Here is a 23248-nt window from a genome sequence, read left to right as displayed (position 1 = left end):
AGTTTTAATTCATTTTAAATTACAAAATCCAAGATATGTCAGTATTTCAGCTATTTAATATGACAATGACACAGCCTAGTGGATAAGAATAGAGCTCTGTAGTTAAACCCCGTGGGTTCCAATTCCAGTTTTACCACCACAAACTATGACCAGGAGTAGTTTAACCCTTTTAGACTTTTGCTTCCTCATCTGTACAATGGGGATAATAGTCATTTATACCTCACAGAGTACTATGAAAATGAAATGAGAGAGTACATACAATAACACTACTTTTCTAGTCAAATATATGGTAGACATTTGTAACTGCGTTATATAAGAAGTTCACCAAGTAAACAATTACAGATTGCATCATGGCTTGATGCATTAAAATTCATGAAAATGAGAATTTGGAGGAGGCATTAAACTTTTTTTTAGATTTAAAGAATGATTGCAAACAAAGATATAATTGGTCTTTATGACTTTAGTGATCTAAAAGTGTTCCTGTAACTCTACTAGGGCTGTAATATTATATGGGGTTATTTTGAAGGTCTTTTTACTATTACCTTATAGTCTATTATCCTCAAAATGCTAAAAAAAAAAAATCAAATCTAAAATAGCCTTAGATCTGATCTGTGGTATCCTTCTGTTTTGAGAGTTATGTGTTATTAAATATAGTTAACTGTTTAGGAATTGAAGTTAATAGTGGGATGACTGAATATTTTTCTAAGCATTTTAAAAGAAAAATAAAAACTATATTAGCTGGTGAGAATAAAAAACTTCAAAGTCTTTAAATACATGTGTTAACATTATTCTATTACTAAGTAAGTTCCTGACTTTTTTAAAGTCTCAATTATAGTATTTTTAAATTATATTTTTAGGGGAATATATGTTAGTATTCATTTTCTCTGCTAATAAAACTTTTAAATCTGCAGCGTCTTGCCCATGGAGTATTTTTAAAACTGCAGCAGAAGGTTTTAAAAATCCCAAGGGTTTTATGAATATACAAAAAAGTTGCCTTTTTATTTTATGAGACTGTAGTTATTTAGGATATTTTTACTGTAAGCAAAGTTAAACTTTAGAAACCCCCTTGAAATCTGAATAAACTGTTGCTTGATAAAACTAAGGGCTTAAAATACAAGACGCTTTAAAAGTTATAACAGAGATGCAAATACAGGAAAAATTCATTCAACAATGACAATGAATAACATTGTATTAGAATGGAATCTCGCTTCCAGTGTGCAATGCCACCACTAAATTTACTTAATCTTTCTGCCCTTGTTTTCACAGTAAAGAGTCTGTGTCTTGTGTTGAATAATAACTAAAATTATGATTTTAAAGCCTTGCATATGCAAAATATATGAATGAAAAATAGAAAACAGAAAATACATTTCATAAATAATCCCGTAAGTCAATTGAGAATGTTAATTATAGTTTCAGAGCATAATTGTGCTTCACAGTTATTTATACAGCACTCTAAGAATAAAAAGTTAAGTGGTGATTTTTTTTTTAAATCAACAGCATAAATATCTCCACATGGGTACTTATTTTTATGTTAAGTACCCATGAACACTTACAAAGTGGTAAAGATTGAATATTGCAATAAAGAATCATAATTTGTTTCATGTCACTATATTTTTTATGTTTTATGGTTTTAAAATAATGAATTTACAGGTCAGGAAAAAGTGCCTTATTTCAGAATAACTTGTTTGGAGAAAATTAATTGTCAGCTAATTACTAGGCACAAATTAAGGTGCCTAGTAATCAAGTCCATTCCTTAGTGTCCATAGTTACAGCTCAGTTTGTTTTATTTTTTATCATTATATGTTGTATATGTTGTATTAAGCAACTTTGTAATTCTCAAGGCTCATTGCATGAAGAACTTTATTATTACAAAAGTGATTTTTATTTTTAATGAGCTGTTTGATTTTTAATGGCAAAATCTTCAAAAAGCCATGAAATTATACTCTGTTGCCCTCTTTTTACTTCCTTCTTTACCTCTTAGAAAAAATACTGACTGTTAATATCAAGTACTTATTTGTACTTAAAAAGCAGCCTGCTGTTTAAAACTAGAACTAAAACTAGAACCATGCTCTTGAGAAATACAGTAACAGATGACAACTTTTAAATAGTTTAAAATATTAAATAATTTAAAAGTCACTTGGAGCAAAAAGGAACGGTCATGCTAAATTTTTTTTTCAAACTAAGCTAATTTCCTATGGTGCTGTTTCTTTATACTGTTGTTTATCAGCAGTAAAATTCAGTTGAAAACTTGTTTCCTATACGAAGTCTGTGCTTAGTCACAAAGTCATTTATAACAAAAATAGTATGATTTCTAGGAAAGAGCTTGTCATTGTACACAAAAGAGCAGGTAAATGAAACATTGCCAGTGTCTATAGACTAATATTTTTAAAGGAAAAACCAGCTCAATTTAAGTGGCCATTTATATATCGGCTATTCATGATACTTGAAGCATTCTGAACATTTGGTTATAGGCATCTTAATTATTTTACTTGACCCCTTCGTTTTCATGTTACATCAAACTAGGACAATTTAAAGAGAATGGTGCGTAACCCGTCATTTCAAATTTGTTAACGGTTTACTGGTAGAAATTCCAAAACCATGTGATAAGGAGCCGCCTGAAAAGTCAGAAACTCTTTTATAATAACATCAGTATCCATTAACGCTTGGATAATGTGTGTCCCTAGAGGGATGGATAAGCTTAGTAGGAGTCAAGTTCTGATTTTCATAAGCAAGGGTTAATTTTTCAAGTCATCTGTGGTTTATTTGTTTTTTCATGTATGTGCGGCTTCTGTCTCGGTTGTTTCCTCTTACTTCTCCTTTGCAGGCACCTTTTTGATAATATGGCCTGGGAGAATTAGCGGTGCCTGTAGTAGGAACGTCACTTCATCATTCCTTTCTTCTACATTGTCATGTAGTCATCCCAACAGGATACTTTCAAGACAGTGCCATCTTTGTGACCCTCGTCAACCTATTTCCCATGATGCCTGGATATTTTCTTGACGTACTTGCACTTTAAAATTCCCCTGAATTATCTTGGTCTTTATCTCTCTGGTAGTTTCAAACTTTTGATTTAAGTATATTATACGTACAGAAAAAAGCAAATATCAGAAGTGTGCACAGCTTGTTGCATTTTCACAAATTAAACGCATTCATGTAGCCAGCACCCAGACTTAGAAACTGACTGTTACCAGCCCTCCTGTATTACTGAATTTTATTTTCTTCTGTTGTGTGTATGTTGTCTCCCTCCTCCTCAATAAGTTTTTTTTGCATTTATTTCCTTTCTTTTCTTCTTTTAGAGTAAGTGGAATCTCTTTAAGTAGCAATCTATAGCTTGATCAAAGTGTTTCATAAACACATAGCCATATTTGCTTTTTAGAATATCATTGAAGAGTAATAGAAGCTTTTACAAATATTGTTTTTCTTCTGCCCCCCGACCACTTTAAAATTTCATGCTGTGATTTCCTTTCATTGTTGGTCCAAAAGTGCATATTCATTTAGCAATGGTTCACTTTTTTTTTTTTTTTTTTTTTAGTGTGTAAGTTCAAGGCTCATAAAAGGTGTGCAGTGAGAGCAACAAATAACTGCAAGTGGACGACCCTGGCCTCCATCGGGAAGGACATCATAGAGAACGAGGATGGGGTAAACTCAGTACTGTCTCCCATCTCTCCCCGGCACCTCCACCTCCGCTCTTTTATTCTCCTCTCCTGTGGAAATTAAGTGGGAGCGTCTATTAGTTCAATTACGACAGAGGGTTCAGGGGAAGTGTTTATTATTATGATTAGATGGAAGGTTTTGGTTGATTGTGACTTTTTATTTTCAGTCCAGTTCTTTGTAGCTTCCTTCAGCTCTTAAGTTTCAAGGGGAATGTTGTGTAAGGGCTTAGGAGTGGTTGCTGTGCTGGGCTGGTGCTGTGGACCCTTATCTGGCCAACTAAGTTATTCTTTAAGGCTTAGCTCAGCCGTTTACTCAGATGTTCACTCCTGAGACTTTGGGGCCTCCTCTCAGTGGTGCCCCCCACCTTCAAAACCTTGACTGCCTTGCATGTGAATCGCTGATAACACTTCGTGGTCACTTTATGATATTCTCTCTATGTGCCTTTCTCCTCAGCGAGACTGCAAATCCTGCAGGGCAGGGGTTTAGTCTTACTTATCTTTATATCCCTACAGTGCTCAGGGCATAATAGATGCTCAATAAATGTGGGGGAAATGAACGTATGCCACGAATGATACATGGTGCTGATTCCATAGAGTAAGAAATCATTGTATCTCTTCCCTTGGCTAAGAATGATGTCCTCCATGGTCTTTAATTTGACTGCCCTTTCTTTCTGCTGCACAGCTGGCTATGCCCCACCAGTGGCTCGAGGGTAACTTGCCCGTGAGTGCCAAGTGTGCTGTCTGTGAAAAAACGTGTGGCAGCGTTCTCCGTCTTCAAGACTGGAGATGCCTTTGGTGTAAAACGATGGTGAGAGTTTTATAATTATTTTCCATTTAAAATGTTTCTTTCTGTACCTTTTCCATCTGTGTGATTTAGAGACAAAGCTAAGAATTTATGGCAGAGCAGAGCCTGGTAGTACACGTACCCGTTTGTAAGGTTCATCTTTTTTCAAGATGCGTTCCTTCCACTCTGGTTACTTTTGCAAATGCCCTTTTTGTGACACCTACTCTTGTCCCTTTGTGTGAGGACCTCTTTCCCACAGTTTTATTGTTTTTCATCAAGCTTTAGCCGCCCTTAAGTGGTTTGCTGTTTTCAGCCTGTTTTACTACCTGTTACCCACAGAAAGCCACCAAATTTTGATTAACAGGCCAAGTGTAAGTTTGCTACAATCCCGTGTGTGTTCTCCGAGAGAAAGAAGCCGAGTTCAGTAGGCTGTGCACTGATATAATTTAGGTTATATACATTTATGTTATATAAATAAGTAAATATTTTAAAACTTCTTTGCATGTGCAAGAAAGTGGTGAGAAGCAGACACAGCGTAACGTGGAGCCAACGGCAAGCAAGGGTCCCATCTCTGCCAGACTGTGTGAGGACTGGGCCTCCACCCTGCAGGAGGGCAGTCGGTGCAGGAACTCAGAGGGTGACCTCATGCCCCTCAGAGGGTGACGTGGGGCTAAAAGCAGGACGAGGAGGCAGTGAGTGCTCACCTGAGCGCCGGGTGATGCTGTCTGATTACGATGCTGATTGTCTTGCTTTGGGGCAGAGTTGTTTGGTCGTGTTTTGAGTCTTGGAAGTCAGCCCCTCTCCCCCCAACAAAAAGATGGAAAACCATTGCTTTTAATAAGCACGGTGAAGATGAGCAAATGCAAGAGATGTGCGTGTGACATGTTGATTTCATAATCAATGCGATTGAGTCCATAGGCCACAGAGAAAAAGAAGTCCTATAATTTTTTAGTCAGGCCTGATAGACAATCTTGTGTTTCTTTTTCGTTTTTGTTTTTAATTTTTTTTGGCCGCGCTGCCCGGCACGCGGGATCTTAGTTCTCCACCAGGGGTGGAACCCATGCCCCCTGCAGTGGAAGTGAGGAGTCTTAACCACTGGACCGCCAAGGTAGTCCCCTCTTTTTCATTTTTGAATCGAACATGATTTTCTTCATCCCCATGCTTTTGTTATTCTTCATCGATTGCCTCTTTTATTGACATAGATGTTACTTTTTATTTCTTTTATCCCATTTAATATAATATGCAGACTATATTAGATACCTCTCTTTGGAGTTTTGGTGCAACCCTAACCCTGAAAACCCCCTTCTGCTGTTCCTTATTTTAAAGGAGTGCTCACGTAAACAGGATTTTAAATCAAGATTCCATCCCACCTAAGATTTCTTTTTTGGGGGGACAACCACTGATGTATGCATCTACCACTATTTTTATTAGTCTGCATTTACTGAAGTCTATTTCTCTACTTCTGGAACTTCAGCTGTTCTTTTCTAATTTTTTGAAAAGAAAGCAGGTCATCTGTGTGATGAATTATTTTAGAAAGGTTTTGTGTAAGTTGTCTTTACCTGCAATATATAGGTTGCTACTTGTGTTTAGTCAGTAATTGTCTTTTTCTATTGTAGTTGATTTACAATGTTGTGTGAGTTTCAGGTGTACAGCACAGTGACTCAGTTATACCTGCATATATATGTTTATGTATTCTTTTTCAGATTCTTTCCCTTTATAGGTTATTACAAAATATTGAGTATAGTTCCCTGTGCTATATAGTAGGTCCTTGTTGGTTATCTATTTGATATATCATAGTGTGTATATGTTAATCCCACACTCCTAATTTATTCCACAGACATAGCAAACAAACTTATGGTAACCAGAAGGGAAAGCGGGGGAGGGATAAATTAGTCAGCAGTTTTTAAACTTTATTAAGTTTAACAGTAGGAGTTAGAAAAGCAGTAGGAGTTAAATTAGGTTTTTTACTTGCTTGTTCTACTCTCTGCCACATTTTAAAAATTTCGCAAATGGGACGGAAGTATTATTATAGACTGTAGAAGGGATGATTCTGGAATGTCTTTCCTCTTTTTTCCTGGCAAACTTAAATATCACCTTTGCATGAAATCATTCCATGTGTCAGTTAGACATGCAGGTTTCTGGGCCGCCATCACTTTTGTTACGTGCCTTTTAATCTTGTACTTCCTATACACTGTCATTTATCCATTATGATACTTTGATGCCTTTAAAATATGAGTTTCTAACAGCAAAACATCTAGTGTCTAAACGTAGTCACCTGGTTCAAAACAAAACAAAACCATAGTTCCACAATCCTAACAGTCATAGTTCCACAATCCTAATAACTCTTAATTTTTCCAGCTGTTGTCCAATCTCTGGGCATAGTTTTACCTTTTCTGTAAAAATAGTGAAGATACAATTTTATCTCTGCTTTTCTCATTTAACATTGTTGTAATCATAGAGCAAAATACCCTATGATTCTCATACGTTTTAAATTCCTTTTAAAACTATCTGTGCTTGCTCATTTTTCTAAAATCCATTTGGATTGTTAATGATTATAAGTCATAACAGGAAATGGTCCAAAATTAGGTCATCAGCAGAACAAGAATCGCTATTAAATTTCAACTATTTTCTCAAAAGTTTTGATAAATACATGTTTAATTGATATGCCAGTTTTCTAAAAGGACTAATAAAATAAAGCCTTATTAAATAAGTGCTTTAGGAAGTGCCTGCTCTTACTAATGAAACATTTAAAGGCTCTCTAGCTGAGTACATAAATTATTCTAAATTGCCTGGGTCCTACTTGATACGTTTGCCCTGCTTGCGTGACCTTGAAACTTTTTGTTCTATAGAGTTAACACACTTGCTGAGTGCCTGTGATGTGTATCATTTTCCAAGATGAGGGGGCAATAATAGGACCTTTTCCTTTTCCTTACAGAGCCAGAAGTCTAGCTGAGAACATAGGCACGGATGTACTTATAAGTATAATAACATGACAATATTATAGAAGATGTGTGAATAGCAAGTTATAGATCACTGCAGAAAGAGCAGACACATTACAGATTGTATTAATCTTCATTAAATTCTGTAAGAATTTTATAAGGTAGATGTCATCATCATTTCCTATGGACAATTATATTGACACTCACTCGTTCGCTTCCCTTCTTCCTTCCCTCCTCCTCCCTTCCTTCCTCCCTTCCTCTGCACTTCTTCCTCTTCTCTTCCGCTCTCCTTCCCTTCACCAGGCATTTACTGACTACATACTACTTGCCTGAGACAATCATGAAAACAGGCTGTACAGACCACATCAAATTCCTATCTCTAAAATGATTAGGCCATTCCTTAGAAGTATAAATATTGTGCCATTAAAGTAATTTATGAATTACTGAACATTTTGGGATGCACTTGATCTTCATTTACCAGTTCCTTAGATATAATTTATACCATAATAAAACATTGATGTGTTTTTATGATTCCTGAAGGTTTATTTCATTGTTGTTAGGTACACACTGCCTGCAAAGATTTATATCATCCTATATGTCCACTTGGCCAATGTAGAGTATCTGTCATACCTCCAATTGCACTGAACAGCACCGATTCTGATGGTATGTAGCAGTAGTGTAAGTATGTATATTCCTGGTATATCAAATGTTGATATGTACATCTATTTTCCTAGAATAAATAGAACTGTAATTGGTTATTCTGGTTAGTTTTTATATAATAATTCCATTTCAATTGCAGAACAGTACATTTAATTTATAAAAGAACGTTTTAAAATTAAGGTGTAAAAACATAACTATTAACACAGTGGTGAAATTACAGTGTATAAGATTTACATTTCAGCAAATAAAATTGTTATTCTGTAACAAAATGCAATATGAAAAGATTAATTTTTTATAAGCAATTTTTCCCCCTCCGTAATTGAAGCTGCCCGTTAGCATAGCTCTTATTGAAATGTGTTTTCTTACCATTTCATTGTAGGAATTTATACTCCTATAAATTCATTCACTTTTTCTGGAATTTTACAACTTAATTGTACGTACTGAAGAACCTGTTTACAGCACTGGTTTTGGAATAGCATACTAATAACTTCCTTGTAAGCAAACCATATTACAAAGGCTTTTACCATGAACTCTTATCAATGTTTTGCATCGATAAAGTGCCTTATGCTTTTCAAACTTTTTATGTAAATGATGCCAGAGGATATCATAGATATTATAAGCTGCAGAAAATATGATTTGTTAACCTGTGTTATTAACAGCCCCCCAACCAAACCCTGATATATCAAAGTTCTGTTATTTATTATAAAATTTAAAAATATTTTCTAAGGCCTTATCAAGGAGGAGTTAAATGTAATGCCGAAAATGAACATGAATCCTTTAACAATTGTGAATTTATAGACTATGATTGGTTTCTCTTAATAATTAAGTGTTGTTAAGGCAGGTGGTAGATCTCAATTTATGTATGATTAATACTTTTACCATCTTTGGTATGATTTTTCATTATAGTGCACATTTTAAAAGATAAGTTCTATGGTCTTAGTGTGTAAATAATAAACCTATCTCCTTTTGGGGCGCTAAATGATAACATTGTTAAAGTAATAAACAAGGTTCTTTATTTATGAATTTATCTTTTTTCCTCTGAAGTTTTTTTAAGAGTTTAAAAAGAGAAGGCTGTACGTATTGATCTTGTGCTGTGTTTTGTTTCTTTTTTTTAACAGGTTTCTGTAGAGCAACATTTTCATTCTGTGTTAGTCCTCTGTTGGTTTTTGTCAATTCTAAGAGTGGAGATAATCAGGGAGTAAAGTTTCTTCGCCGATTTAAACAGTTACTAAATCCAGCTCAGGTGTTTGATTTGATGAATGGCGGTCCTCATTTAGGGTAATTGATTATTGATAAATCTCGTTTGAATGATATGTAGCACTGAGCACGAAATACACTTGGTTTTTCAGCTGATGAAAATTGCAGATTCATCTAGACATCTCTGTGTTGATCTTCTGACATCTCCCTTTTTTTAAAGTTCTGATTATAAATTTTAACATAAACTTTTTGATATTTATATATCTTTCGTGGGTGCTGAAAGTTCTAAAGTTTGTTTAGAAAATGTTTCAGAATATATCCTACATCAAACAATTCTGTTTGCTTAGCTCTACAAAGTAGATCAACTTGTGTAAATATAGAAATACAAAAAATAACTTGAGAAAATGATTTGCATGGGAGGGTAGTACTGAGTTGCATATAATACAAATAATCAATTATTTAACCAAAGCACAGATACTGTTGTGGGCCTCAAGGACAGGCCCTCAAGGATTTCAGACTCAGTTCCCATACATGACAAATAAGTACTTTTGTTCATTGTTCATTTCAAACTTTCTGGAATGTCGTATAACCTAAAATCTGGGGGGAAAAGCTTAAATATATTTTCAAGAGGGAAAATATGCCTTGAGGCACTTTGAATACATTTTGTGCCTCAGTTTGAATCATATATATACAGTGTATATATATATGATTTTTGTTGAAGAGGCGATATTGTGTCATCTGACCCAAGAGCCTGTGATCTCCTTATAATTTACTTACGCCAACTCGGCTTTTCTCTTGGGTTCCACTGTCACCTTAAATCATAAACACAGAAGTAGAAATGAAGATTTTAGATACCAGTTCCTGAGAAGGCCTTTGTGTTTTGTGATTTAGCACTCTCCTATCTTCTCTGTGTCTCTCCTCAGTCTCTCTTTGTGCCTCTTTTCACTGTGTCCTTTCAGGGTCTTCCTTCTCGTTTCCATTGCCTTTTTCTTGCTGTCTCAAGCCCTTCTGGTCCCATGAGTGTTGGTCTTCTTCATTTGAACCCAGCTCTTTCCTTATGTGCTCGTACCTCCCTTCCTTTCTCCTGCATGTGTCCTGGCACTTCCTCATCTAGCCTCTCTCCTCACCTTTGTCTCTCCATTGCTGGTTAGCTTTGTCCCCCTTTCTAGCATATCTGTTTTATAATCCTCGATGGTTCCAATATCTTACATGTTTGACATTTATTTTTTCTACCCATCCTCTAAAATTCTAAGCAACTCCCTTTGTGAAACTTCTCGAGATTGTCTCCATATTTTTTTCGATTTTCCACAATACTTGAGGTGTACAAAGGTACATTCTCAGGGTGAAATGTGTCAAAATTTGAGATGAAGGAAGATAGAAGTAGAAAGATTGACCTGAGAATAGGAAAAGAGGAAGCAAAACAGCTACAGGGAGTATGGCAGGGGTACATTGGGCAAGGTTTGGTGGGTCTCTTGAGGAACTGCCCCTGTGCCACTCAGGAGCACCAGTGCCCTAGATTCTTCTCCCTAGTTTGTAATATGCTACTCATGGAAATAACATATCCTTGTGAAGTAAAGAGAAAAGTCAGTACTCTTACCGTCTCCTATCGCTTACCTTTCATTCTCTTTCCTGGGTTCTGCTTCTTTTTTGTTTTCTCATTTCTCACTCCCTTCTTTTCCTAATTTTATCTCCGTTTCTACTTATAATCTCCTTTCCGCTTTATGATTAAGACATTTTCTTGAGTTACACATTGCACTCAAATTGATTTTTATAGTATAATTCATATGTAAGAGTTCCTATATTTAATCTGAACATGAATACCAATAACTAACAGAATGACAAAGAATTGGGGAACGTGATTTTTATTTACTTACACTAAAATAAAATACTTCTTTCTTTCAGTTTAAGATTATTCCAGAAGTTTGACAATTTCCGGATTCTTGTTTGTGGAGGAGATGGAAGTGTAGGTTGGGTTTTGTCAGAAATTGATAAGCTCAACTTGAATAAACAGGCAAGTGGTCATTCCTTTCACTGCTAGTTATCCTAACCTGCTGACCAGTGATGTACAGAAATGTCAGAGTCCCTATGTGTCAACTTGTCTGAGGTCTCCTGTGGGGCTGTCTTTCAGTGTCAGCTGGGAGTACTGCCTCTGGGTACAGGAAACGACCTTGCCCGGGTTCTTGGCTGGGGAGGCTCATACGATGACGACACCCAACTTCCTCAGATACTTGAGAAGCTGGAACGAGCCAGCACCAAAATGTTGGACAGGTAATAACAAATTCTCTTCTAAAATTGTACTGACGGTAACCCCTGACGGGGGTCCACCCCTGAGGTCTAGAACAGAGCCTGGCACAGAATAGACACTCAATAAATATGTTTTTTTGAGTGAATGAATGAATTGTAAAAAAAAAAAAAAAATGAGGAAACTAGTTTAATGAATCCATTATTATTATTATTATTATTATTATTATTATTATTTGCGGTACACGGGCCTCTCACTGTTGTGGCCTCTCCCGTTGCGGAGCACAGGCTCCGGACGCGCAGGCCCAGCAGCCATGGCTCACGGGCCCAGCCACTCTGTGGCATGTGGGATCTTCCCGGACCGGGGCACGAACCCGTGTCCCCTGCATCGGCAGGCAGACTCTCAACCACTGTGCCACCAGGGAAACCCTGAATCCATTATTTTAAAGATAATATAGAAGGCTATGTTGATACTAATTACTTTTAACTGCTATTTGGCTCAGAAAGCTTAAATAGTTAGTGGGGGGGCTTTTGATGAGTATAATAGGTATGGTCCCTTCATCTTCTGGTTTCATTAAAACTAAGAAAAACATGTAAACTTTAGATTTTTTAGAATATCTCTTCTTAATTATACACATTGAGAAGGAATTGAACCAACAAAATACTAAAAAACAATCTTTTCCCAGGGACAGGGAAGTGTTAGGAAGACAGATTCACATGAAGGAGCTATCACTGTTTTTATGTTATCCTCGACTGCCTCTCTTAACTGCTTTCTCTCTAAACGCCCCACATGTAAAAAAGCAATCGCAGTGTGTGTGCCCTGAGTATTATGCAGGAGGTGTTTAGAATTGGGGTACAGGGAGCAACCAGGGCTCAGTAACCTCCATCACAAGTGGGACACAAATGTCAAAATCTCATTATAAATTGGAGCTAGCATGAATCAAAACAACTTTGATAGGATTAGCCATCTGTGGTACTCTTCCCGAAAATAACGAAATCCCATCAGGGAGCCACCAATCTAAAATGTAATTACTCTAAAATAAGCTATAACCTAATTAATTGTAACCTTGCCTGACATAAGGTAATGTTGTAATGGGTGATTCTTTTGCTGACAGAAGATTTAGAAAGAAAGCTGGGCTGGCAAGCATTTGCCTGTGTTTATCCCAAACCAGTCATGGGAGGGATCCCCCAGTAGTTTGGGAGCATAAAGTGGACTCAGTCTCCAGTCTTTAAGGAGCCTGGAGGTGATTTCCCAGATGACTGCCCAGTTCAGTGCTAACCAAACCCCACAAGGTATTTTAAATGGCTTTTTGTTGTAAATTTAAATACCGTTCTCCCCGCAACCTAGGAAATGCTGTGAGGCATTTCCTCTGCTCTGGGTGTGTGCTTTTCCCTTGTAAGTTATAAAAATTAATTTCTCTAGGTGGTTAGCAGAGAAACAACACCCCCTTAGTAAAATTCCTTAATACAGACCTGCAAAAAAACCCAAAAAAGCACAAGAAAAAACAAATCAAAGGGGATTTAAAAAGCTAGGACTGTTGTTTAGAAACATAAGAATATTTTGTTCCAGTGCTTTCCTTACTAATTTAAGAATACCATTTGTAAAGAACAGGTGAAAAAATTGATGTTTAATAATATTCCACATCATATATGCTTTTTCATATATATTAATTTATTTGACCCTCAAAACAACACTGGCTAAGAAAAGCGTTGTTATGACTGTTTTACAAAGATGAAAATTGGGTCTTGCGGAGACAGTGGAGTAACAATGAATAGTATTTTTTGTCTGCCTGGCCCTTCTAGTTACTTTACTTGATAGAGTATCATCTCCTTTAATCCTCACTGTACATTTAGAAATGGCTAATATCATTATCATACCATCTCACAGGTGAAAAGGCTCAGGAGGTTTTTATATTAGCAGTGTCACGTAGCTAATAAGTGGTTGAACTGGCTGTCTGCAATGAAATCCAGACTCTACTTCCCAGGGGCTTTCAACACTGCACTCTGTTTAATGCACATACTCACCAAATGGGTCTGTAACTTCTGCTTTCAACTCTGCTTAGCTGGTACCAATAAGCATCCCTTCCTGACTTGTGCTGCCACTTTCTCCTATTTCATCAGCTCCAATCATTGCCTATAAAGGGAGGAGGTATAGCGTGGAAGGTGCAAGGACATTTGGGTGGATTTCTTTCCCAATTCTTTAACCATCCTTTGACCAGAGAAGTATTGCCAGATATACGGAACTGGACTTTCATGTTTCCAATTGTGATTTTCCCTATTTGAAAGTTTACAAAGTTTAATTGTTTTATTTGTTGCTTGTATTACATCTGTTACTGCACTAGAATACAAGCTTTATTAGAAAAGTCTTATTCAATTTTGTATTTCCAGACTGACCCTGGAATACTGTCACTTTGAGACGTTCAGTACATACCTGTTGCGTGTATGAATGAAGGGATGGATGACTTTTTGTGTTCAAATGTGTATTTACAGTATTCATGTCAAGAGTTGAATAGTAGCTATACACATCTATTTCATTTATACATCCTAACATATAACCTGTGTCTTTTGGGGAATTCTCTCAGAATTTGAATTTTTATGCAAAGACTTATTAGTCTGAATGATGCACTAGGCTCTCTTTACATACTGATGCTAATCTTGGGATTTTCCTCTAGGTTCTATCACTGGCATCCACTGTGATATGCTTTTCTTAAAATCCATGTGTTACAGTACCGCTCTTATTATGCTTTGTGTCTTTGAAAGACCTTTTATTTCACATCCTGTTACTGACAACAATAATGTCCCTACCCAATTGTTCTTCCCAAATTTTGAAATTAGTTTAGATAGAAGACTGGATTTATCTGGAGTTGATTGCTTTTCTCTAACACCAAATGATTCAATGTTTGGTTTGAAATTAATATTTACAGCTAATTGAAATAAAGTTGCCTCAATTAAGTATTATTTCTATTAATTTTTTCCTCTCAATCCCATGCTTACTTTCTTAATGTAAGAAGGACTATTTATCTAATTTTCATAATTTTCATTTCATGTCTGTATAAGCTTTGGCAAGACAGATTGTTACGTGCAGAATGATTTATTTTTCGTAGGTACTACGCGTTTGTTTAATCTAGGACATGTTTTAGAATTTAGGGTTGTGACCCATTAGCAACTTATATAATCTAGTTAGAAATTGCAGTGAGCATTATTTAAAAAGTGAAACAGAAAGGAATAGAAAAGTCAGAATGCTTTGCACCTAGTGAAGAGGAGAGGTCTTGTTACATATCTGCATTTCTTACTGTGGGCCATAGCCTTCAGATGTTTGGAAGTCACCAATCAGAGAATTGGTAAGATATGGAAATCATAAATTATGAATTCAGCATTTTATGAGATTACCAAAAGTCCATCTCTTCCCATATTTGGTTATTTTAGACACAGCAAACCATAGTTCATGAATATATGTGCATCTGTGTGTATGTGAGGTAAGAACAAAGTCAGTTTATTAAATTTTAAAGGAATTTTAGACCAAGGATTTTTCTCCCTTCAGGTGGAGTATAATGACCTATGAACTCAAATTGCCAGCAAAGGCTTCTCTACTTCCAGAACCTCCAGAAGCATCTGAAGAATTTTATGTAAGACTTTAACTCTTTATCTCTTTGTCATTTGAAAACGGGGGTGAGTGTCTTGAACAATAAAAAACATATAAGATATGGTAGTATGTTCACTTAATGGTAATTTTTCTTGTTTGGGGTTTGGTCTCATTGACTGCTTCTGGTCTTCTCCTCCAGAGGAAAGAATCCTTACCATCTAGGTTAGTGTCCTTTCATGACAACCACCCTGGGCGTGTGATTTCAGCCACATCACTCGCCTTTGTGGGTCGCATCTTCATGGACCTCAGCTGTTGAGGAGACCACAGTGTTGGGAGGATTAAAGGAGGTGATGAGTGTGTGGAAAGCACCAGGCATGCAGGTTCCCTTGCTCCCACCCTAATAGTTCTCCCTGAATATTCCACCTGCCTATTTACTCGTACCAACCGGGCTCCAGGGAAGCCAGCTGATGCCAGGCTCCTGTTAGCTTTCACTCATCTTCTGCTTCACCCGTGAGCACCTGTTTGAATATTAGATGTTCGCCCAGCTCCAGACACTCATCAATGCTTACTCGTCACCAGAATATTGTATTAGAATTTCTCTCTTCCTGCTTTCCGTGCTGTGTTGAGGATGCATCAGGACAGGCCTCTAGGTTAAGTCTGTGGATCGAGATAAAACAAAGGAAGACAGTGCACTTCATTCCATCCCTGCTACAGACCATTAATAACTGCAGTTTTTAGACGTTCTTAAAGATTCAGCATTCTGATTAAACCTCAAAGCACTGGAGATTTAAAACAACCTAATTTTCAAAGGATTATTCTCTGACTCACTAAGACCATTTGATCTATGATAGCTTATTTTTCCCTCTAGGAAAATTCATCTGTTTATTTTACAGTTGAAATCTTTGTTTTGTCCTCAAGAAAATTAGGATCATGTCAAAACTAAGGAAAGGAATGATAACTAGAAACATGGGCTATTTCTTAAAGAAGCTAACTGTATTTAAATTTTTTCCCTGATATAAAAGTAGCAAAAACTGCTTCTAAAAATTTTGGAAAATACAAAAATATATAAAAAAGAAGGTAAAAATTTTATTTACAGTCCTGCCACCCAGAGGTAATTACTATGAAAGATTAATATATTTACTACTTTCTTTCCAGCAGCATTTTTGTTTATATTATTATTTTATTCAACTATAAACATGTTTTCGTAGGAACCAATCTTTTTTCTTAATAGTATTTTTTAAATGTTATTAATTTTCTCTCCAAAGAGACAAAAGGGACATTATTTTGCTCTTCCTACTTCAAGATGTCCATTTCCTAGCATATAAGATAAAGTCAGACAATTTACTTTTATCATATATGTAGTCACTAAATATGAGGTACAATCGTAACTACATGGAAGAAAGCTCTTTTTTAGTGTAAAGGAGTTTTGAATGAAACTTCATGTATTTTGCTTTTTTATTAAAGTATTTCATAACAAAGAGATAGTGTGCCTTAAGATTACAGGTTAAATGAGTGTTCTTTGTCACTCTGACCAGTCACTGTGTGACTTCTTTGCCTTGAAAACTGAAATAAAAGTGAGCTAAATATTCCTTCTTCGTAGGGTCAATCTAATGTTCCAGCTTATATTTTTTAAGTAAAATATTTATTTTGGATTCCCTTATGCATGATTGTGAAATTACTGTTTTTTTCGATTTTCCCTAAAAGGCCACAAAATGTGGTCGATCTTCTTATTAACTGTTAGCATTCTGCTGGCGCCATAGAATTATAGAGCTTAAGGAATCATGACAGTTTTATTGATTAATTCCTTATGGCCATAATTAAGTAATTCTATTTGTTGTTGTACTTTTTGAACATTGTAAGAATAGTGATTCCATGATTTCCTTCAGTAACAATGATTCTATTGCTTAATGCTCACTATCAGAAAATGTATTGTTTACATTTAATGTAAAATCCCCATGCCATCAGGTTCTTCTCTCCTCTACCCCTTGGCGAATGAATATGCATCTCTCCATTGGCCTCATACTAGTTCACTCTGTTCTCACCTCAAGTCTCAGCTTAGGTATCACTCATTCCAGGTGTCCACCACTCACTCCAAGTGGTCATCCCTCATCTCCCAAGTCCTACGTCTGTGTCTTTCTTCAGTAGTTCCACAGCCCCCTTCACCTTCCATCATCTTACTGCTATCACACTGTATGGATCAGGCAATGTATATTATTCACTCACCATTAATTATATTGTCACTCACCATTAATTATATTGTCATCTGGTACGATGACTAGCACAAAGTAGACAGTGAATTAAAAATTAGTATTGTTAGGGAATTCCCTGAAGGTCCAGTGGTTAGGACTTGGCACTTTCACTGCTGTGGCCTGCGTTCAATCCCTGGTCACGGAAATAAGATCCCACAGGCTGTGCAGCACGGCTTAAAAAAAAAAAGTCGTATTGTTAAATTTCTTTTAATCTAAATACCAAACTGTATTAGAACAATGGACATCTTGACATCAAAGCCCTCTGGCCTTATGTATTCCTTGGAAGCCAGATTCCTACTGCTTTCTTTTTGGATTAAAAGCTTTTTGATGCAGAGGTCATGTTTTTGGTCTCTTCTGTATCATTCCCCAATCATACAAGTCTAGTAAGTCTACAGATGCTTGTTATCAATGCCAAGGTAGTCAAAGAGAAGGTGTGAGCTGCTGTACCCCAGTCAACTCCCTGAAAACACAGGAGAGAATGGCCTCAAATTTCTGGAAATGAAAATCTTCAGATTAGTTTATTTCTAAATTTACTCTTACTGAATAATAAAACTTCTTTCCCCTCAGTTCTGTCTGTTTTCTAGCTGCTTGGTAATAGCATGCTATGAAGTTGTAACTTTATGTTTTCTTTCATTCATTCAACAATATTAAGTGCCTGTTGGTACCTGGGACTGGAAATAAAAGACTTACCCTCTAGTTTCAATCAGCTTAGAGCTATGTTTGCCAAGCTGTGTGCCAGGCACCTCAGTGAACTCAGAGGGCTACCATGAGATTCTTTTAAATTTCAAAGAAAACATTGTAATACTCAACATCTGTTGGACATCACAGAAACTACTAGCTTGAGGTAGTACACAGTTTAAATATTAGGTTGCACTACATTCCTTTTGATGACATTATGTTTTTGTGCAGCTGGATTTTCAGTAGCTGCTGTGATATAAAGCAAACTCCACACAAAAATTAGTGTTGAATAGGAAATGAGGGTATCACGGTCCAATCTGATTCTAAGGTTTGAGATGTATACAGTGCCCACAGGCTCACGACTAGTTATTTAAGAATGAAATGAGGTATTTCTTTTCTTTTAATTTATGTGTATTATTTTTTCAAATAGTTATTAAGTTGTCAGGACATAAATACTTATTAAGCTGTTTGGACTTAACTACTACTAAGTATTTCTTTTGGCCCAGGGGCACTGTGACGAAATTACTAAGACGCTAAGGATGCATGAGCCCAGAAAGTTTGGGAATCCCTGGTCTAGTGGGAGGGCCAAACAAGGAAATGACCAGCAATGTTTAAGTTATTTTCAGGGTATAATGATTGCACAGAAGAGCGGGTTCTTAGCCTGGTAAGTTCAGTGAAGTCTTTACAGAGGAGGTTGTACCTAAACTGGGTTTTCAGCACAAAAAAAGAGAAGTAAGAATCAGCTAGTTGAAAAAGAGCATTACGCAGAGCTTGATAGTAAGGACCTTGGTACATCTGGGGCACTACAAGTAATTCTGTAGCGTTAGAGCGTGTGGTGCAGGGGAAGGGTGTCAAAAGACAGGGCAGAGGAGAGGAAAGGAGCGTTCAGATCATGGAGAGTCTTACACGTTAGCTGAAGACTTTTGACTTCCTCTAGAAAACTTAGACGTGTTAAGCTGGGTTGTGGCATGATCAGAGTTGTGCTTTAGAAAAAAAAATCACTCTGTTATGAAGTGGAGAATGGTTTGAAAAGGGGCAGGAGAGGAAGCCCAACCAGGAGGCTGTTATAGTAATACACCTGATCAATTATGAAATTTATATTTGACAGATACAATTAGGCAAAGACCAAGACTTGCTTGGTCAGGGTGTGTGTGGGGGGTGTGATGGAATAAGCCCCAGAATCCCTACTTGTAGCTTGTCTGCTCTTCATTAGCTGTGGTTCTTGGGCAAATCACTCACCTGAGCCTTAGGTGCCTTGGCTGTAAAACAGGACAATGAATAGAATAAATACATACAAAGTATTTAATCACAGTGCCTGGTACACTATAAAAAACGTCAACTGTTATTACTTTACCTTCCTAAGGCTGCTAAGTGACTACATAATAGCTTAATAAGTGGCATCGATAATTTTATCCCAGCTTCCCTGGTGGCGCAGTGGTTAAGAATCCGCCTGCCAATGCAGGGGACATGGGTTCGAGCCCTGGTCTGGGAAGATCCCGCATGCCGCAGAGCAACTAAGCCCCTGCACCACAACTACTGAGCTTGTGCTCTCAACTGGCGAAAGCCTGTATGCAGCAACGAAGACCCAGCACAGCCAAAAATAAATAAATTTATTAAAAATAATAATAATAATTTTATCCTTGGATATAGAGGTTATTTCCTTTTCCTCTGGAAAAGGTTGTACTCTATGCCTTTGGTTACTTTTAATGGACAAAAACTTGGATTTTTTAATGTAAATTCAAATGGAATTGATAGTTTTTCTCGACCCTCTTATGTGCTATGACGGTCTACCCTGTAGGGAAAAGAAATAAAATCAATTTTTTGGAAGAGTATTTCCTTCCTTTGCTTTTTTAAGAAGATACATTTTCATTTTTCTGATCTTAACTGTAAAGATGTGGTTTTTAATGTTTAGACCAGGGATCAGTAAGTAGATTTATCAGTCAATACAATATTGTGTGAAACTTTGAGGTTCCTCCCCTCTCCTCCTTTCTTTCAGGTAAAATTTCTTTTCCATATGTGCTCTGCCTTTGAAGGCAGTAAGATAGAAATTTAAATCAGTAGCACACTGGTTGCCATTGGTGGCAATGGGTGTAAAGCAGGACTGAGATTGCTTTGGGAAGAAGCTAGTCAGGAAGGCTTTAGAGGGGGACGGGTAATTGAATCTTCATTTGTGTGTGAATAAACTGATGCTGATTGGTAAAAAGCAATGAAAGGTTACCTGAGTCAGAAGAGCATTGGAGGCCAGCTTGAATAGAGCAGATAGTTTATAATGGACATTTTTGAGCTGTGTGACATGGAATAGAGTAGAGGCAAACATTTGGTGGAAGGCTCTGAATATGAGGCTGTTTAAATATTGTGCACATTTTTACGTATTAGGAAGATGTGTTCTTTCAACAGAATGTTAAAGTTTGAGTCAAATAGATCAGGGGATATGGGATTCCTTTAGCATTTGATTATTTCGTTGAGAGAAATACTTATTTACATGATTGAATGACATGCATTCAGCATTTTAAAAACTTTTTATTGAATTACACATACAGAAAAGTGCACATGTCATAAACATACAGCTTGGTAAGTTTCCAGAAACTAAATGAACGCATGTAATCAACACCCAGACACAAGGCAGCATTACCCGTACCCGCCCCCTGCCCCGTGTCCCCCTTTCTTTCATCACCCCACCTCCCACCCCAGTAACCACTATCTTAACTTTTAACAGCATAGGTTAATCTTGTCCGTTTTTGTACTTTATAAAATAGAATCATTTTGTATGTGTACACGCCTTCATTTCTGAATTCTTTCCCTAAATATTATGTCTGTGAGATCCATCTGTATTGTGACATAGTGGTACACCATGCATTCTCATTGCCCTGTAGTATTCTGTTGCACGAATATACTACAGTTTTTTATCCATTCTACTATTGAATGGATGCTGCTGTGAACACTCTAGCACATGTCTTTTGGGAAAGCACACCTGCCTTTCTTTTGAGTATAAGCAGAAGTTGAATGGCTGAGTCCTACAGTGTTATGCATACGTTCTGCTTTAATAGATACTACCCAGCAGTTTTCCAGAGTGTTTGTATCAATTCATGCCTCCACCGCAGTGTACGAGCATTCTGTTGCTCCACAACCTTGCCAGCACATGGCATTTTCCAGTCATTGCTGTTGTTTTCCTTTTAACTATTCTGCAGATATACAGGGGTGTTGCATTGTGGTTTTAGTTTCTGTTTCCCTGATGGCTGATGAGATTGATCACCTTTTCATCTGCTTATGGACCACTTGTATATCTTCCTCTTTATTTATTTTTTTATTTATTTTTCACTTTTAAAATTTTATTTATTCATTTTTGGCTGTGTTGGGTCTTTATTGTGGTGCGCGGGCGTCTCATTGCGCTGGCTTCTCCTGTTGCGGGGCATGGGCTCTAGGCGTGCGGGCTTCAGTAGTTGTGGCATGTGGGCTCTGTAGTTGCGGCACACAGGCTTAGTTGCTCCGTAGCATGTGGGATCTTCCCAGACCAGGGCTCGAACCCATGTCCCCTGCATTGGCAGGCGGATTCTTAACCACTGCGCCACCAGTGAAGCCCTATCTTCCTCTTTAATTTCTAGTCTTTTGCCAATTTTTATTAGATTGTCTCGCTTTTTTTGTACTGACTTGTAAGAGTTTTTTTTATATATTCAGCTATTTGACATTAGTGAAATTTTTAATGGATTTTATGGATTTTTCTAAGAATATGAATTAAAGAATTCCAGAAACAAAGAGCCTTTCAGAGAAAGGAAATATTTATCTATTTTGTATAATGACTCTTTCACATATATTATTTATTTCATTAAATCCATTTATATTTCATTACAGCCATTGCCATGTGTCAGATGAGTCAAAATGGTCCCATTTTTGAAGCAGTAATAACTGAGTTGTATAAATGCCAGAAACAATAATACAGTGTGAGTTTTTTATTTTTTCAGATGACAATTTATGAAGACTCAGTTGCAGCTCATCTTACAAAAATCCTCAATTCTGATGAACATGCAGTGGTCATATCGTCTGCCAAGTGAGTTGTGGAGTTCAAGTCATGATATAGTTATATGGTGAAAATGAAAGGAAAGCTGTTTCCTACCACTTATGACATTTCTTCGTGATTTCCGCCCCCCAAAATACCTGTGAAGTAGGTTATAGAACTAGATATACTACATTTGCACTGGTTTTTTAAAAGCCACCTTAGCATCTTATTTGCAGTGGAGTTTATTTACAGGCTATTTTTTTGAGGCTTAATTCGAAACATTTTTGTCAAAAAGGTACAGTGAATGTTTAGAATTTGATTAATCTAAGTTCTTATGTAAAGAAACATTTATGATTAATTATGATGTGGAAAACACATTTCGCTATAATTCATTATTTCCATAAACACTACTATTCAGAGATTGTTTACACCAGGAAAAGGAAAATAATAATGAGATTTTTCAAAATGACATTTCTCAGTATGTTTAAATGATGTAATTATATTTGAATTCAAAGTTATCAGATTTTAGTTAAGTTGATTCCATACATGGAGCCAAAGCTCCTTGATTTTATTATCCTGAATGTTGCCTGTCTGGCATTTAGGATTTAGTCTTGAAGCACCCTATATTGCTGTCATGAGAACTGGAAAGTCAAACTACAGGAAGGAGTGAAACCCACTGAAATTTTCAACTGACGAGCAAAAGTAACAGCATGCTTTAGGATTCAGGCTTAGCAAGGAAATATTACTGATATACAGAAAGAGGAGAGAAAGGGAAGGGAAAGAAAGGGAGTGGGGAAGTGATGGAGGGAAAAATACACAAACTTTACATGTTACATACTTAATTTGCAGAGAAGTCAAGGAAACACAAAATAAATCACGAAAAACAAATTTGCTTGTGACCAAAGCACAGATGTAGTGACAGTTACTTTTGGCGCCATAACCTTCAGCAACAGGAGATAGGACTGAGCAATAGGAAAAGAGTTTACAGCAAAAGGCAAGGGAAGCACACTGGTTGCCCAGATTAGTGGGCTCCAGATGCGCTTTATTTGATGGGCAGTGATGCTGATGGGTTTTTTGGTTGATGCCTCGATTGGGTGTTTTTTAATTAGTTAGATTGCTTTATGGTGAAATGTACAAATCTCTACTTTGTCCCAGGCCTTAGCACTCCCTATCGTCTTTCTCCTCTTGGGCCAAATTCACATACCAAAGTTACTTCCTCTGGTATTTCTTAAGTGACTTCTATGAGGAAGACATTTGCATTTGCCACCCT

At 36.8% G+C, this 23248-nt stretch overlaps 1 protein-coding gene across 4 annotated transcripts in view; it reads left to right on the top strand.

The window, feature by feature from the left end:
- DGKH (diacylglycerol kinase eta) overlaps window positions 1–23248 on the top strand; it is a 173183-nt gene that overhangs the window by 104519 nt on the left and 45416 nt on the right. For all 4 annotated transcript variants that reach the window (XM_060288275.1, XM_060288274.1, XM_060288273.1 and 1 more), the window contains 8 exons: window positions 3533–3639; window positions 4336–4461; window positions 7937–8039; window positions 9155–9314; window positions 11136–11244; window positions 11362–11501; window positions 15016–15100; window positions 21944–22029. In XM_060288275.1, the coding sequence (XP_060144258.1) occupies window positions 3533–3639; window positions 4336–4461; window positions 7937–8039; window positions 9155–9314; window positions 11136–11244; window positions 11362–11501; window positions 15016–15100; window positions 21944–22029 (916 nt within the window). The remainder of the gene's footprint in view (window positions 1–3532; window positions 3640–4335; window positions 4462–7936; window positions 8040–9154; window positions 9315–11135; window positions 11245–11361; window positions 11502–15015; window positions 15101–21943; window positions 22030–23248) is intronic.

The sequence above is a fragment of the Globicephala melas genome, chromosome 18 (genome assembly GCF_963455315.2).
Source record: "Globicephala melas chromosome 18, mGloMel1.2, whole genome shotgun sequence".
Taxonomy (NCBI): Eukaryota; Metazoa; Chordata; class Mammalia; order Artiodactyla; family Delphinidae; genus Globicephala; species Globicephala melas.
Note: the sequence above shows the minus strand (reverse complement) of the source record. Positions and strands in the feature narration are given on the sequence as shown.